Source organism: Heterocephalus glaber, unplaced genomic scaffold, assembly GCF_053883595.1.
Source record: "Heterocephalus glaber isolate CG9 unplaced genomic scaffold, H.glaber_assembly_v1.0 deba00001600, whole genome shotgun sequence".
Classification (NCBI taxonomy): Eukaryota; Metazoa; Chordata; class Mammalia; order Rodentia; family Bathyergidae; genus Heterocephalus; species Heterocephalus glaber.
Window position 1 is genome coordinate 19,665,853 of NW_028258372.1, and position 15,065 is coordinate 19,680,917.

The 15,065-nt window shown below is 34.8% G+C and overlaps 2 protein-coding genes across 9 annotated transcripts in view; one reads left to right on the forward strand and one right to left on the reverse strand.

The window, feature by feature from the left end:
- Positions 1-15,065, reverse strand: part of Cep350 (centrosomal protein 350) — a 171,732-nt gene that overhangs the window by 137,760 nt on the left and 18,907 nt on the right. For 5 of the 8 annotated variants that reach the window (XM_087194407.1, XM_021265329.2, XM_087194409.1 and 2 more), the window contains exons 2-5: positions 7,305-7,390; positions 6,266-6,312; positions 4,037-4,151; positions 2,786-2,942 (exon numbers count right to left, since the gene is read on the reverse strand). In XM_087194407.1, the coding sequence (XP_087050533.1) occupies positions 2,786-2,942; positions 4,037-4,151; positions 6,266-6,312; positions 7,305-7,377 (392 nt within the window). In that variant the 5' untranslated portion in view covers positions 7,378-7,390. The remainder of the gene's footprint in view (positions 1-2,785; positions 2,943-4,036; positions 4,152-6,265; positions 6,313-7,304; positions 7,391-15,065) is intronic. The other 3 variants (XM_087194408.1, XM_087194406.1, XM_013075361.3) reach the window with 1 other exon arrangement.
- LOC147823126 (uncharacterized) overlaps positions 1-15,065 on the forward strand; it is a 156,749-nt gene that overhangs the window by 126,889 nt on the left and 14,795 nt on the right. The window lies entirely within an intron of this gene.

Below are 15,065 nucleotides of genomic sequence, written 5' to 3' on the forward strand. Positions count from 1 at the left end.
TGAAAAAATATCCAACAAATATATAACTGAAATAACATTCTGGGACTAGAAACACATTGTAGTTACTGGGAAAATGATATGTGGCAAGAACAAATTCTCAGCTGATGAAATTTAAGTTATATAGTAGATAAAAACAATTTAAAAATGTAAAACTTTTTTGTATGTATAACTACTAAAAATGATTAAATTACATGTGGAGCTTACATTAATAATTCTAATGTATAGCACAGTGGTGACAAACCTATGACGTGTATTATTTTTCTTTTAAGACAAAAGATGTTAATGTACAAGTTGTTTTTTCTAAACTAAAACCTCAGTATTCAGGCTTAATTGCAGTGTTGCCACGCAATAAACGTGGGTTTTGGGCACTCATCTCTAAAAGGTTTGCCATCACTGGTATAGCTTAATTTAGGCCACTTTGCATTAAGGAATAAACCCTAAATACCACAAAATTTTTAAAGCCGTGACTCTATTACAACATAACATGGTAATGTCTCTTGTTACAGGCATGTGAACATGTACATTTTTCTAAGTAGACAGTCTATAGCAGTGGTGGTGCTATAGCACATGTGCTGCAGTAAGCTGTTTGTTATCACTGAAAGCTCTAAAAGGTTTGCCATTACTCGTCAATAGCTTTTACCAGATTCTCAAAAGGCTCCATGACCCTAAAAAACTTTGGAGCCTGTTTCAAGAGGTTGATAATTGAACAAAATGAGGCTGAGTCTTATAACTGATATCAGAGACCAAGATTACAAGCAATTATTTTCACTATCTTGACCAGACTGCAACAACTCCAACAGTTAAAATGACTTAGATCTAAAATTAATAGACATACAGAATAAAATAAAGAATAAAAATCAAAGGATTACACATTATCTCTCAATCTTAAGGGATAGAAAACTGACAAACACAAAATGTAATTTCATGCAATCACTATTAAATATTGACTAAATATAAAGGTGTTCACTATACAATTCAACTTTTCTATAAATTTGAAATTTTTCATAATTTTTTAAATGCTTATTGAGTAGTTAGCACATGTCAGACACTAAGCTAATGTTATGAGAATAAGACAAATTTATGCCTTTATATAGTCTGATGTACTGGGCAACTATGGAATCAAAACCTAATGCCACACTGGACCTTGGTAGCCTGTAATCCCAGCACTCTGGGAGGCTGAGGCAAGAGAATAAATAACAAGATCCTGGGTTCAATCCTCAGTACTGTAAAACTAAAACAAAGCTAATGCCACATGAAAATGCTATAACAAAAGAAGTTATATATTATTTTGGAAGCACAAATTAACTTGGCTGAAAAAATGGAATGGGGCAGCAACAGATCTGTCCATGTTTCATACAGAAGGTACTAAAAAGAGTTTTAAGTAATAAACAGTGTCTACCAGGTAAAAAGCATTCCATTTATAGTGATTTTCTGGGTATTTCTTTTTTCTTTTCTTAAAAGGTACCTATTTTACATAATCTTAAATACCATATAGTAATTCAAGAAGAATACTGAATATAAAGGAGCCAGTAAATCAACCTTAATTCTGTTAGTGATTATATTTCTAAGTAAATTGTTAAATATTTAAGAGATGTGCTTTTTCTAAACCAGATTAAAGTCCTTAGCCTTATATATATTTTTATTACTTCAATACTAACATCAACTTCCAAATCTGTATTTCTCGCCCTGACAACGCCACATACATTCATACACATATTTTTGAATTCCAACTGAATATATTCACCTAGATAATTTCTATATTGTATCAAATATAAGTTCTTTATCTCTTTATAAGTTCTTTATCTGAAATTTAAGAGTACAGACACATATTTAGCACTACCAAGTACCATCATGAAACTTCTTTATTTATTATTTTACCTTTTTTTTGTTTTGTTTTGTTTTTTTACTTCTTGATTTACTGACACTTTAAAACACATGAAATGGTTATAAATGAAATAAAGAAATAAAAAGTCCAGAATTTTGTTACTCATTAGTACTTATTTGCCATAATGAAATGCATGAATGCATATAAATCACCAATAAAGTATTGCTTAAATTAAAAATTCTATAATTTTATTAGTTAAATATTCTAAATATGTTCAAAGAAGTACAAAGCATTTTGTATTATCTATACTATTAAATTCATACAATAATCTTGAACATCTGAGTTGCAGAAAAAAGCCATTAACAACAAAATAATAAACCAATTCACATTCACAATAAGAAAAAAAAATGTAGGTGACTGATTACTACTTTCAAAAAAGGAAAACAAAAACTAAGCTATACATATGCTTAATATGCAAGAGGCCCTGGGTTCAATCCCCTGCATCACATAAAAACAAAACAGAAAAACCTAAGAGCTAGGTACAGGTACAGTAGTACCTATAAAACAGAACAAAACAAAAAAGAGCCATGCTTCCAGAGACTAAGTAGTTTGTTTCTAGGAAATGTTTTTATTAGAATGATGGGGTCTTGAGAAAAATATTACTATTTCTTCCCCTAAAAGAAGATACAGGGCTGGGGATATGGTTCAGTGTTACAGCACTTGCCTAGGACATATGAAGCCTTGGATTCAATCCATAACACTACAAAAACAACAATAACAACAGAGGATACAATAAAGATTTTTGAATTATCTTTTGTGGAGAATGAAAAAAGTAGTAATAGTAAAGTATTATAATACTACTTCATAGCCTGAAAACTATTAAAAAACTCATAAAAAATTATATTCCTACTGTAAGTATTATAGACCAACCCTAGCTGCTCTTTCTTCACTAATGCTAACCTGTAAGAAGCCAGAGGATCACGAAATTCCACACGATTATTTTTCTTCACATTACTCTCCAGGGTAGTAGCTCTGAGAGGACTACGAGATTTCTCTTTTTGTGATTTAGATTTGGAGGTTGAAGCATTAACCCAAGAATCATCCAGGTATCTACCATCTGAAGAAAAAGAAAATCTGTGAGTACATACAATATAAACTATGATTGCCTCTAAATTTGGTTACTGTCTAAAAAATAACTGACTTATGTGTTATTTGTAATATATCTAGTTGGCTATTATGTAAGAGATACAAAACATTCACATTAAAGTTATTATAGTTATTCAATTTATAGAGAAAAGATTACTCTGAGCAGACAATGCAAAATACAAATCTACATATAAAATTCTTTTTGTTCATGATTTTATTTAAAAGGGAAGTATTAAATAAAACTCAACAAACTCAAAAGGTTAAAAAAAAAGATCGGACTTGCCCATCACTTAAAACACAGTGAAAGGTAACCAAAGAAAACACATCGCGTCAACTTATGATCTGATCAGTATGAATGATATTCCATCTGATTTTTTGTTTTGTTTTGTTTTGTACCAGGGGTTGAACTCAGGACCTTGCACTTGCAAGGCAGGCATGGTGCCACTGAGCTAAATCCCTGGTCCTGATTTTTTTTTTTTTTTTTTTTGGCAGTACTGGGAATTGAACTCATAACCACATGCACGTTAGGCAAATGCTCTACCACTGCATCTCTACTCCTTCCACTGAGCTTTAATAAGTACACCTTATTAAATCAACTAATTTTTACTTTAAAAGTAATATACCTGGCCGGGGATTTAGCTCAGTGGTTTCAATGCCTGCTGTGCAAGCACAAGGACCCGAGTTAGATCCCTGGTACAAAAAAAAAGTAATATATCTGTAAGCTTAAAAAAATTTTTTTGACACAGAATATTTCAAATACTCGAAGTTCTTATTATTACAAAGAAATGAAAACTCATTGTCAAAGGGGATGGAATGGTGCTAAAGTTCCTGATCAAAAGATAGTGAAAACACCATCTACAATCACTGAGGATGAGGCTGCTTTATAAATACTTCTCAGTACCAAAGAAAATTAAATGCTGGGACTATTAAAATGATTAAGATAAAATTCCCTAAGATGAATGTAATTACAATATTATGAACCACAAACATATGCTAATAACAAAGAAACAAAAAACTAACATCAAAAATTTATATTTTTATCTCTGGAAGAAACTTCATACCTACCTTTTCTACTTATTTTTCTGGTAGCACTTGCAGATGACTTCTTGACATCCATGACAGAATCAAACACAGCTGTACTTGAAGGAGCTACTTCTAATTTGTTTTCAATGTGTCTCAGCTAAAATTTAAATACAATACACATAAGTCAATTCTGTAAATAATCCAGCTAGCATAAGTTTGCATGGTTATTTAAAATTATTATTATCCAATATCTCTCTCCAAAGTAGAAAAAACTCAGGAATGGTTTCTTGTGATATTAGCTTTATTATTTACTTCAGCTATCATTATACTTTAGACATAATGCTTCCCAAATGAGAACAAAAGACCATGAAAAAATTATGAAGACTATCAAAGATTTCTATTCCTCATGTTGAACTGGTTTTTTTGTTTTTTTGGTACTGGGGATCAAACTCAGGTCCTTGCGCTTACGAGGCACACGGCAGAACCACTGAGCTAAATCCCCGGGCCTGAACTGTTTTTAATCGAGTTTCTTAAAGCATTAAATTATCTAACATTATACATGTCATATATTTTCTACATTGTACATGCAAAAATGAGAAAAGAATGATTCAGTTGGCTAAAATTTAGGACTATTCAAAGAGCTACAATTTTTATAGTTTTATGTCTGTGAAATAAGTTTCATAACAAAAACAAGATTCACAGGATAGACAGAATTTAGGCAGGTTTCACATATCCTTTGCAATGTAAGTCAACTTTTGGTATAACTACCAGTGTTTTCAATGTTTTTTAAAAAGTATTTTCTCCTGAATAGTAGAGTATTATATGCTTATAAGAGAATACTTGAAAACAAAATATATATTTAATATATTTATATATACAGTAAAATTAAAATTATAAAAACTCTACTACATAGAAATACTTTGGCTGAGGGTAGCACATATTTGTAATCTCACTAGTCAAGAGGCTGAGGCAGGAAGTTCACAAGTTGAGGCCAGCCCAAACAATTTAGCAAGACCTTGTCTCAAATTTAAAAGGTCTGGGGTTGTAGCTCAGTGATACAACACTAGCGTGGGTGTTGCTCCAGGTTCAATCCCTAGCACGACAAAGGAAAAAATATATATATATATATCTTTTTTTTTTTGGTACCAGGGATCGAACTCCGGTCCTTATGCCTGCACAGCAGGCGGCGAAACCACTGAGCTAAATCCCCAGCCCAATTATACCATTTTTATTCATCCTTCAGATTTTTTCAGTGTAATGAACTGAAAAAAAAAATCAAAACAATCCTACATAGTAATATTTTTCTATCAAGCTTTTCCCTGTACTGATTATTATGGGTCCTTTACAATTCTTCAAAAACACCCAATGGCTTTGAAAAACAACAATGAACAGTTGTGAATTAGCTTAGAACTAAATCAAATTGAGGAATAAAAACTATTCCTATATTATAGATGTATAATACACAGACAATATAGAATGTACATTGCTTATTGATGGGGTCAAAACCTGACCCTGTATTGGGACCAAATCTAAGTAGTAACAATTTTTCTAGATTCATTTTCAAAAAAGGTCTAAAGATTAGAGGACCAAAAAATACCATAAAAATACTCAGACAGTAAAGAAATAGGTATTTTAAATCAGGTGGTATACAAAAGAAAACAAAAAAGGGCATATTAAAAGACAATTTGCCCAGAAAGCAAATAAAACGCAGTGTCTCCATTTGAAGGGACTAAATATCACTTGTCAAATGTGGATTCCTAAAATCCAGGTAAGACTGGGTAGAACACAAATGGGAACAAGTTGCCTATAGTCACTCTTCAGTATCATCAAAGAAAACAGTTTGTTGCCTCCACAAAAAAGGGGAGGTAACTTGTTAACTATTCAGAGAAGCTGGTTTCTTTCACTTCCTACCAGGCAGTGAGCCTTCTACACAGACACAGGCCCACCATTATCAAATTCATTCTATCAAATAAATCTTAATTTCAACATACCAAATGAACAAATCTATTAAATGAATAAATATGAATAAGTAAATAAATTATGCACGTTTATTTTAACACTGTATATGCCGTGTTGTTAGTGCTCCTGATACTTCAAGTAGTGTCATTTTTATACCTTTACTATTTAATAGTTATGTTCATTTTGTAGTATGTATCATTTCTTACCAAATGTTTTTCTGTTCAAAAAAGTGCTACAGAAAAATTTTAACCTATCCAATCAGGAAATTAGTTTTGAAACAGAAGTAAGTAAATAGAAGCTAAAACAACTTACAGCAGCCTTGGTCTGAGAAAGTGCATCCCATGTTCTGGTTATATCTGCTGGGATAAAGTGATATTTCCTGAATCAGAATCTCTGAAGTAGATCTCAGAATATGATTTTAGTGAGTTCCCGAATGCATTCAAAGGTTTGAGAATCACTTTATTAGCCAGAACCCTTCTTCAGCAAAGGTTTCACTATACTGAACTAAAATATGCTCTTTTTTTGGTAATTACCATCATATAAAGCTAAGCTTCCTACTATATAGAATTAAATAGACACTGACATTATTATTCCTTAAGACAATTGGACTGACACCTCCACCTATACAAGTAGCAGACATGTCCAAAAGTAAACAGTATCCTCAGTTTACAAATACAAATACTAAACAAATACAAATTTTTTGTACTATTTGTATTTGACATTACAATGTGGAAAAGACAAGAAAACTACTCCACACTTCAATCTACCAGTAGAAACAAAGGTAAAATCTATTTAGTCTTCCAGATAACAGCCTTTCAAATAGTTTAAGGCCACATATTTCCCATGAGTCATCCTTTTCCAGGATATTTTCATTTCCTTCAAACGCTTCCCCATATGATTTAATTTCCAATCCCTCACAAATCCAATAGACTCCTTCCAGATGTACTTCAGTTTGTAGATCTCCTTTAAAATATACATCATGCTTTAAAGTTACCGCTAATGCATGATTTAATGTATGAAACTATTATTTTTGTTATCTGTGCACTATAGGTCTAAGGAACTGTATTACACTATTTATTGTCATTAAATTGGAATTTCTGAAAAATTATATAAAATTAATTTTACATGGGCTAGTTCATTTTAAAAAAGGATTTTTTTCTTTATAGAAGTTTACCATAAAATGCTTTTGAAAGTAAGGCACCTTGTATATTCAAATTTAAAATTATTTAATCTACTTTTCCTAAATCAAAGCATGTATATAGTTTTTATTTTCTGATTAGACCAGAATTTAATATATATGACTTAAACAAAGGATTAAGTTTAAAAAAAAAAACAAAAAACAGTACCTTACCTTGAACAGTATCATTGCTTTGAGAGTTCCTTGGATTTGATAAAGGCACCTCTGTTGATTTACTGCTTCTCATCCTGCCAATTTACCTGCAATCACATTATCATCATTCACTGAACATATATCATAGGTAAAGAAAATGGCCTGACTTATCTTGCCCTTCATAAAAATCAGAAAAATATTTTGCCATCTCTAAAATATATCTGCTTTTAAGAGTTTCTCATAACCAAATAATAGAAAAATAAACCATTAAATATTATATCATGATCAGCTCATGCCCATTAGGACTACTGATATTAAAAAAAACAGAAAATAACAAGTTCCGGTACAGGTGTGGAAAAACTGAAGCCCTGAGCAGTACTGGTAGGAATGTATATTGGTAGAGTCACTATGGAAAATGTTATGGCAGTTCTTCATAAAATTAAAAATAGAATTACTATGAGGTCCAGTAATTCCACTTTTGGGTACAAACTCCAAACAACTGAAAGTAGAGTCTTGAAGAGATTTATATACCCAAGTCCATAGTAGTAGTATTCACAATAGCTAAATGAAAGGAGCTCAAGTGTTCGGCAACAAATAGGTAGATAAGCAAAATATTTACATATATATGAATATTATTCAGTATTCAGCCTTAATAGCAAGAAAATTCTGACATATGCTACATGGATGAACCTTAAAGACATTATGCTAAGTGAAATAAGTCACAAAAAGACAAAGACTATATGACTCCACTTATATAGGGTACTTAAGTCAAAATCATACAGAGAAAATTAAATTGTGGTTACCAGGGGCTAAGAGAAAGGGGAAATGGGAAGTAACTGTTTAATGGGTATAGAGTTTCAGTTTTGTTTTTTGGGTTTTTTGGTACTGGGGATCGAACTCAGGACCTTGAGCTTGCGAGGCAGTTGGCAGGACCACTGAACTAAATCTCCAGCCCTAGAGTTTTAGTTTTGAAAAAAAATGTCTTTCCTTTGAGACGGGGACTTGCTATGTAGTCCAGGCTGGCCAAAGAAACTCACTATGTAGCCCAGGCTGGCCTCAAACTCACAGCAATCCTCCTGCCTCAGCCTCCCAAGTGCTGGGATTACAGATGTGCACCACCTCGCTTGACTTTTGCAAAATTTTTTAAAGAGCTCTGAAGATAGATGGTGATAATGGTTGCACAATGAAATGAATGTATGTAGCACTAATAAGCTGTACACTTAAAAATTGGGGCCGGAGATTTAGCTCAGTGGCTCCGCCACCTGCCTCGCAAGCGTAAGGACCTGTGTTCAATCCCCCGTACCAAAAAAAAAAAAATGCTTAAGAGGGGCTCTGGGTGTAAGTCAGTGGTACAGCAGTTGCCTGATATATGCAAGGCCCTGGGGTTCCATCTCCAGCACTGCAATCAGTGATTAAGAAGTCAGATGCAAAAGCTCAAGCCTATGGTCCAAATAGTCAGAAGACTAAGGCAGGAAAATTGCTTGAGCCTAGGGATTCCAGGCCAGCCTGTGTAACATAACAAGACCTGATTTTAAAAAAGGAGAAGGAGGAAGTTAAGGTGATGAATTTCACTGATCTTTGTATATTACCACAATATAAAAAAAGAAAAAAAGAAATTATAACTCAAAGAGAAAGAACATACATTTATGCTTAGAAAGCTTGATGATGAAAGTCATATTTTTCTATGGAGATAGGATTATTCTATTATAAAAGTCACAGACTTGAGGCTGTAGTTAGTTCACTGGCATTTGAAATGCTGTGTTTAATACCTAGCACCAAAACCAGAAAAAAAAAATCATATATAGCAACAAAAAATATTTGTAAACTACAGGGAAAAAACTCATTCCTACTCCAAAATCCTAGCAAAACCATTAAGATATTTTGTATGTTCTAATTTTCTTTTTCTTATTGCAATGACTGTAATTTCCATTTTATGCCCTGCTTTACTTAATTGCTACACATTTGTGATAGTTTTAAAATATATTTTTAAAAATTTTTATATTCCTTTAAGAATTGGAGCTTTTAAAAAGTGGAGTTTAATTTTTCTTCCATTGAGTATAGGCTGTACTTAGTAACTCACTTTTAGCTAATAATAAATGTGGTAGGGGGCAGGGGATTTAGCTCAGTGGTTCTGCTGTCTGCCTCGTAAGCGCAAAGTCCCGAGTTCGATCCCTGGTACCAATAAATAAATTTACCCCAAAAGTTTCTTATGTAAGAGGCAGGGCTTTTTGGAAGGTAACTGGATCACAGATGTGCTGGCCTCATAGGTAGATTAATCCACTGATGAGTGCATAAAAAAATGTGCTTTTAGAAGGTGGGGCATAGTTAGAGGAACAAAGTCACTTGGGGTGTGCCTTTGAAGGATATATATCTTGTTCCCAGACCTTCCCTCTCTCTTTGGCTCTCTTTCCCTCTCTCTCTCAGCTTCCTGGTTATGAGGTGGGCAGCTTTCCTCTACCATGTGGTTTATTCCTCAGTGTCAGCTTACCATGGACTGAAACCTTTAAAATTGTGAGCCAAAATAAGCCTTTTCACCTTTGTGTATGTCAGATATTTCTCCCAGCAACAGGAAGCTGACAAATTTTTATGTCGTGAGAACAGTCAAGTTGCCCTATCAAGAGGTTCCTGTGGCAAAGACACGCTTTTTGCCTACAGCTACGGAGTGAAAAAGTGAAAAAGGAAAAGCAGGAAAGCAGATCTTCCACCCAAGTCTTCACATGACTATAGCCCTATTTGAAATTGTGACTATAATCTCATGAGAGACCTTGAATCAAAATCACCTAGATAAGTTGTTTCTGAATTCCTGACCTACAGAAAGTGTGAGATAACAAATATCTATTGTTTTTAATGCTTAAATGGGGTGAGAGAAGGAGGTTGTTTTGGTTTTTTTTTGGTACCGGGGATTGAACTCGGGAACTTGCACCTGCAGAACCACTGAGCTAAATCCCCGGCCCTTGGGAAGGAGGTTATTATATAAGTAATATGCTATGATATTATCTCATTTCTCTATTAGAAATATCACTGAGGGGCGGGGATTTAGCTCAGTGGTTTCACCACCTGCTGGGCAAGCACAAGGACCTGAGTTCGATCCCCAGTACCAAAAAAAAGGAAATATCACTGAAACAATTATACTTATATATAAGAAATTTTTTTGCTTACTTTGATTGTTTATCTAGAACAGGATCTATAAAGTGTATTAAAACTGGACTAAAGAATGTAAAGGACATACTGCTCTTAAAATTCAGTATCAAGGGGCTGGGAATGTAGGTCAGTGGTGCCATGCCTGCCCGGCAAGCACAAAGTGCTGAGTTCAATCCCTCGTACTGGACCAAAAAAAAAAAAATCAATTTCAAACTATTTTTTTCCAATTTACAGTAATAGAAAAGCCTAGCAACTTATTAATAACTCTACTAGTGAACATTATCTATTTTTTATATTTGCTGATTTAACAGGAAGAAGAGTTACATTGATTTGAATTTAGTAATGCTAGTAGGATTAAATTTTCTGTTACAGAAGCTAATCTTAGTTTTCCCCATCCCCAGGTATTGGGTATTGGAACTCAGGACCTTCACACTGAGCTACAATCCTGGTCTTTTTAAATTTTTTTTTTTTTTTTTTAATTTTTCGGACAGGGTCTCACTAAGTCACCAAGCTGCCAGGGCTGGGCTTGGACTTTCAATCTTCCTGCCTCAGCTTTCCATAGCGCTGGGAGTAAGGGTGCGCACCACCAAACTAGCTCTAATCTCAGTTCTTTATTGGTAAAGTATCATTTCTCATCCTTTTACCTCTCATCCAATTACCTAACAGGATATCGATATTTTTCTTATTAACTTCATGAATGTTTACATTATAAATATAGTAAACCTTTACTATATGTGACAAAACTTATTTTCTCCAATTAGTTGTCTGCAAAGGAAGAGTACAGTGAATCTTAAAGACCCCAATTTAAGAAAAGAAAAAGTTTGCCTATTAAATCCAGATACATAAAATTAAAACATAATTAAAGTTTAAGGGAGTAATCTTCACCTAATAGTAAATAATCCTGATTTTAAAATTTCCTAAGAAAAAAACTTCAAAAATGTTCTAAAAATAAAATTCTTCACTGATCATAAAATATGGCTCCAAAAAAAGTAAATCCAGGTTTGTGAAAATAGGGATGGTAGAAAAATTAAAATCAGCAAAATGCCAACAATTTAAAATTTTCAACCATAAAATCTTTAATCAGAGCTGTCAACACAGATTTAAAAACTAATTCAGGGCCGGGGATTTAGCTCAGTGGCTCCACTGCCTGCCTCGCAAGCGCGAGTTCAATTCCCGGTGCAAAAAAAAAAGCAAGAACTAATTCATTTGCTTTCCTCCTGATAAAGATGAGTCTAGCAAACTGAAAAATGGTAACTAAATAAACATGGTTATTCTATATCACCAATCTGTCAATGAACTGATAAAAAAACTTTTCTTTAGACAAACTTCTCTGCTTAAAATTAAAATGCTAAAAGATATAATAATTATAATTTTCCCCCAATGGGAAGGAAATAGATTAATCAAAAACTGCCTATGTTTTTTTTGTTTTGTTTTTTTTGGTACCAGAGATGGAACTCGGGTCCTTGCGCTTGCGCAGCAGGCAGCAAAACCACTGAGCTAAGTCCCCGGCCCTGCCTTTGTATTTATAATTTCCATGGTTAGGGGCTAATGCTAACGCTGAAACAGTGCATATGAGAACAGCTAAAAGTAAGTCTACTTTTCTTCAAAATAAATATCCTATTAATGATCAATATCTTGAAATACAAATGACTATTAAGAATGACATGAATCATTTCATACTATAAATTGTAGTATAGTCATCGTTAACAATGAGAGTGAACTAATTATAGTTGCATGCCACAGTTGAGTTTCACCTACCTGTTAAGTATGGAATACCAGAAACGACACTGCATGCCATAAAATACTATTAAATAAAATGTAGAACAGGCAAAAGTAATCTACAGTGTTAGAAGTGAGCTAATCAACCTTGGAGTGACTGGCCCGGAACAAGTGAATTTAATTCAATTGTACTGAACTGATTTGGGTCCTGATCAATTAGATACAATCATTAGTGGATCTGGGTGCTGGTTTCATAGATATGGTCAGTTTATGAGACTTTACCAAGCTGTACATTTATGTACTTTTTCAATCCACATTATAATTCAATTAAAATATTTTCATATAACAAGAAAGAAGTATGTCCTGAATTAGGATATGTAGTTTAAATCCAGTTCTATATATCTATTCTCATAATGTACCTTAATTTTTCAATAAACTTTCTTTCAAAATCTCCAGTTATCTACAAGTAAATATTTTTAAATGTATCTATATAGGTCTGTTCTTTATGTAAGAGTACTGTACATAACATATAAGTAAATCACTATTTTTTGTAAAAATAGAAAAAAGAATTGAGAAAAAGAACAATGAAAAAAAAAATCTCTTCATAGATTACCAAAAGCCATCCTGTCTAAAATGTAAATCTCAATTTGATTCCATCTTACTCCAGAAAGAATGGTAAACATCAAGAAACCAGTAACAAGTGCTGGCAAGGCTTAAGGGAAAAGGCTAAATTGTTGGTGGGAATGTAAAGAAGTACAACCACTATGGAAATCAGTATAGAGATTCCTCAAAAACCTAAAACTAGAAATTTTATTTGACCCAGCTATTGCTTTTCTATTTATCTTCCCAAAAGAGTTAAAGACTTCATATTAGGGTGATACACGCATACCTATGTTTATAGCAGCACAACTCATAATAGCTAAATCTTGGAAGTGGCCTCTATGTCCATTAACAGATGAATGGGTAAAGAAACTGTGGTACACTATTTATACACAATGGACATTACTCTGCCATAAAGAAAGATAAACTTGAGTAATCTGTCGGAAAATGGATGCTCCTTGAGACCATAATATTAAGTGAAATAAATCAGATATACAGGCTTAAATATTGCATGGTTTCTCTTAGAGGAGAAACCCAAAATATAAATACAGAGCAAAATAAAAGACACATAATAGGAAAAAGGGAGATAGATTTTTTGCAAAAGAAAAGGGAACCAAGAGATGGAGGAAGAAGAGAAAGAGGAGAGTGGAAAAGAACTTAAAAGAACAAAAAAAAACAGAGGCTGGGGATTTAGCTCAGTGGTTCCGGCCCCTGCCTCGCAAGCACAAGGTCCCAAGTTCAATCCCCGGTACCAAAAAATACAAAAAAGAATCAAGATGTAGTATGTACATGTACCAACTCCCCACAAGGAATTTATCCATTATGTGCTACAAAAATGTACTAATACAAAAATTTAAAAATATGTAAATCTCGCACACCTTACCGAGGTCCCCAGTCGCACGGAACACACGCCGAATCAGCCCGCTGCAGACAGGCAGGTCTGCCCACACCTCACAGAGGTCCCCAGTCCCGCGGAACACACGCCGAATCAGCCCGCTGCAGACAGGCAGGTCTGTGCACGCCCTACCGAGGTCCTGAGTCCCGCAGAAGACACCGAATCACACCCCTACAGACAGGCAGCCACCTGGTTCCACAATACAAAGACGCAGAGGACACCAGACCACCAGACCAAGGTACTGAGTCCCACTGTTCCCGGCCCAGAGGTAGGGGCTTCTGAGCCGTCATCCCACTGCTCCTGGTCCAGAGGAAGGGGCTTCCCGGTCACCATCCCTCCCGCTGCTCCCAGCCCAGAGGAAAGGGCTTTTGGGCCACCTTCTGTCCTGCTGCTCCCGGCCCAGAGGAAGGGGCTTCTGAGCCACCATCCCACTGCTCCTGGTCCAAAGGAAGGGGCTTCCCAGCCACCATCCCTCCGGCTGCTCCCAGCCCACAGGAAAGGGCTTTTGGGTCACCATCCCTACTGCTGCTCGCGGCCCCTGGCCCACCTCACCCAGCTCAGAGGAGATAATCCGTGCAGGCACTAACAGGCCCCCGCCCCAGTCGAAATAAGAAAACACGTAAATAAATCTCAAAACCAGACTTCCAGATCACCTACAGCAATCCCAAAGGGAAATGAGATGGAACATTCTGATACTCAACCACCTGGACCCACTGAACTGGCAACAAAAGGGGATCTGGAAAAAATGAAATCAGAAATAATTTCTCAGATAACAGGAGAAATTGTGCCCCTAGTGCAAGACATGATTAATAAATCTAGAGAGGAGCTCAGGAACATGATGGAATCCCAACATAAGAAACAAATGGAATCCATAAAACAGATGCAAATAGATTTCCAGGACATGAAAAACTCCATTGAAAGTCTACACAGCAGAATGAGCCAGTATGAGGACAGAATTTCAGATACAGAAGATAAGATTGCAATTAGTGACCAGGAAAAGAAAAATTGCTTCAAAATTATAAGGGAACATGAGAAATCAATCCAGCAGCTGCTAGATGATGCAAAAAAGAATAACATAAGACTGATTGGGCTCAATGAAGAAAGAGGAGAGAATGGAGATGACATAAAAAAACCTCTTCACAGAAATAATGGCAGAAAACTTCCCAAGCAGGGGAAAAGAGCTTGACATACAGATAAGTGAGGCATATAGGACTCCAAATAGCCTTGATCAAAAAAAATCTACACATAGACATATAATTGTTAAGATTCCAGAAACACAACAGAAGAACAAAGTTCTACAAGCAGTCAGAGAAAAGAAACAAATCACATACAAAGGAAAGCCCATCAGAATCACAGCAGACATCTCAACACAAACCATCAAGGCAAGAAGAGCTTGGAGTGACATATTCCAAGCCCTGAAAGAAAAC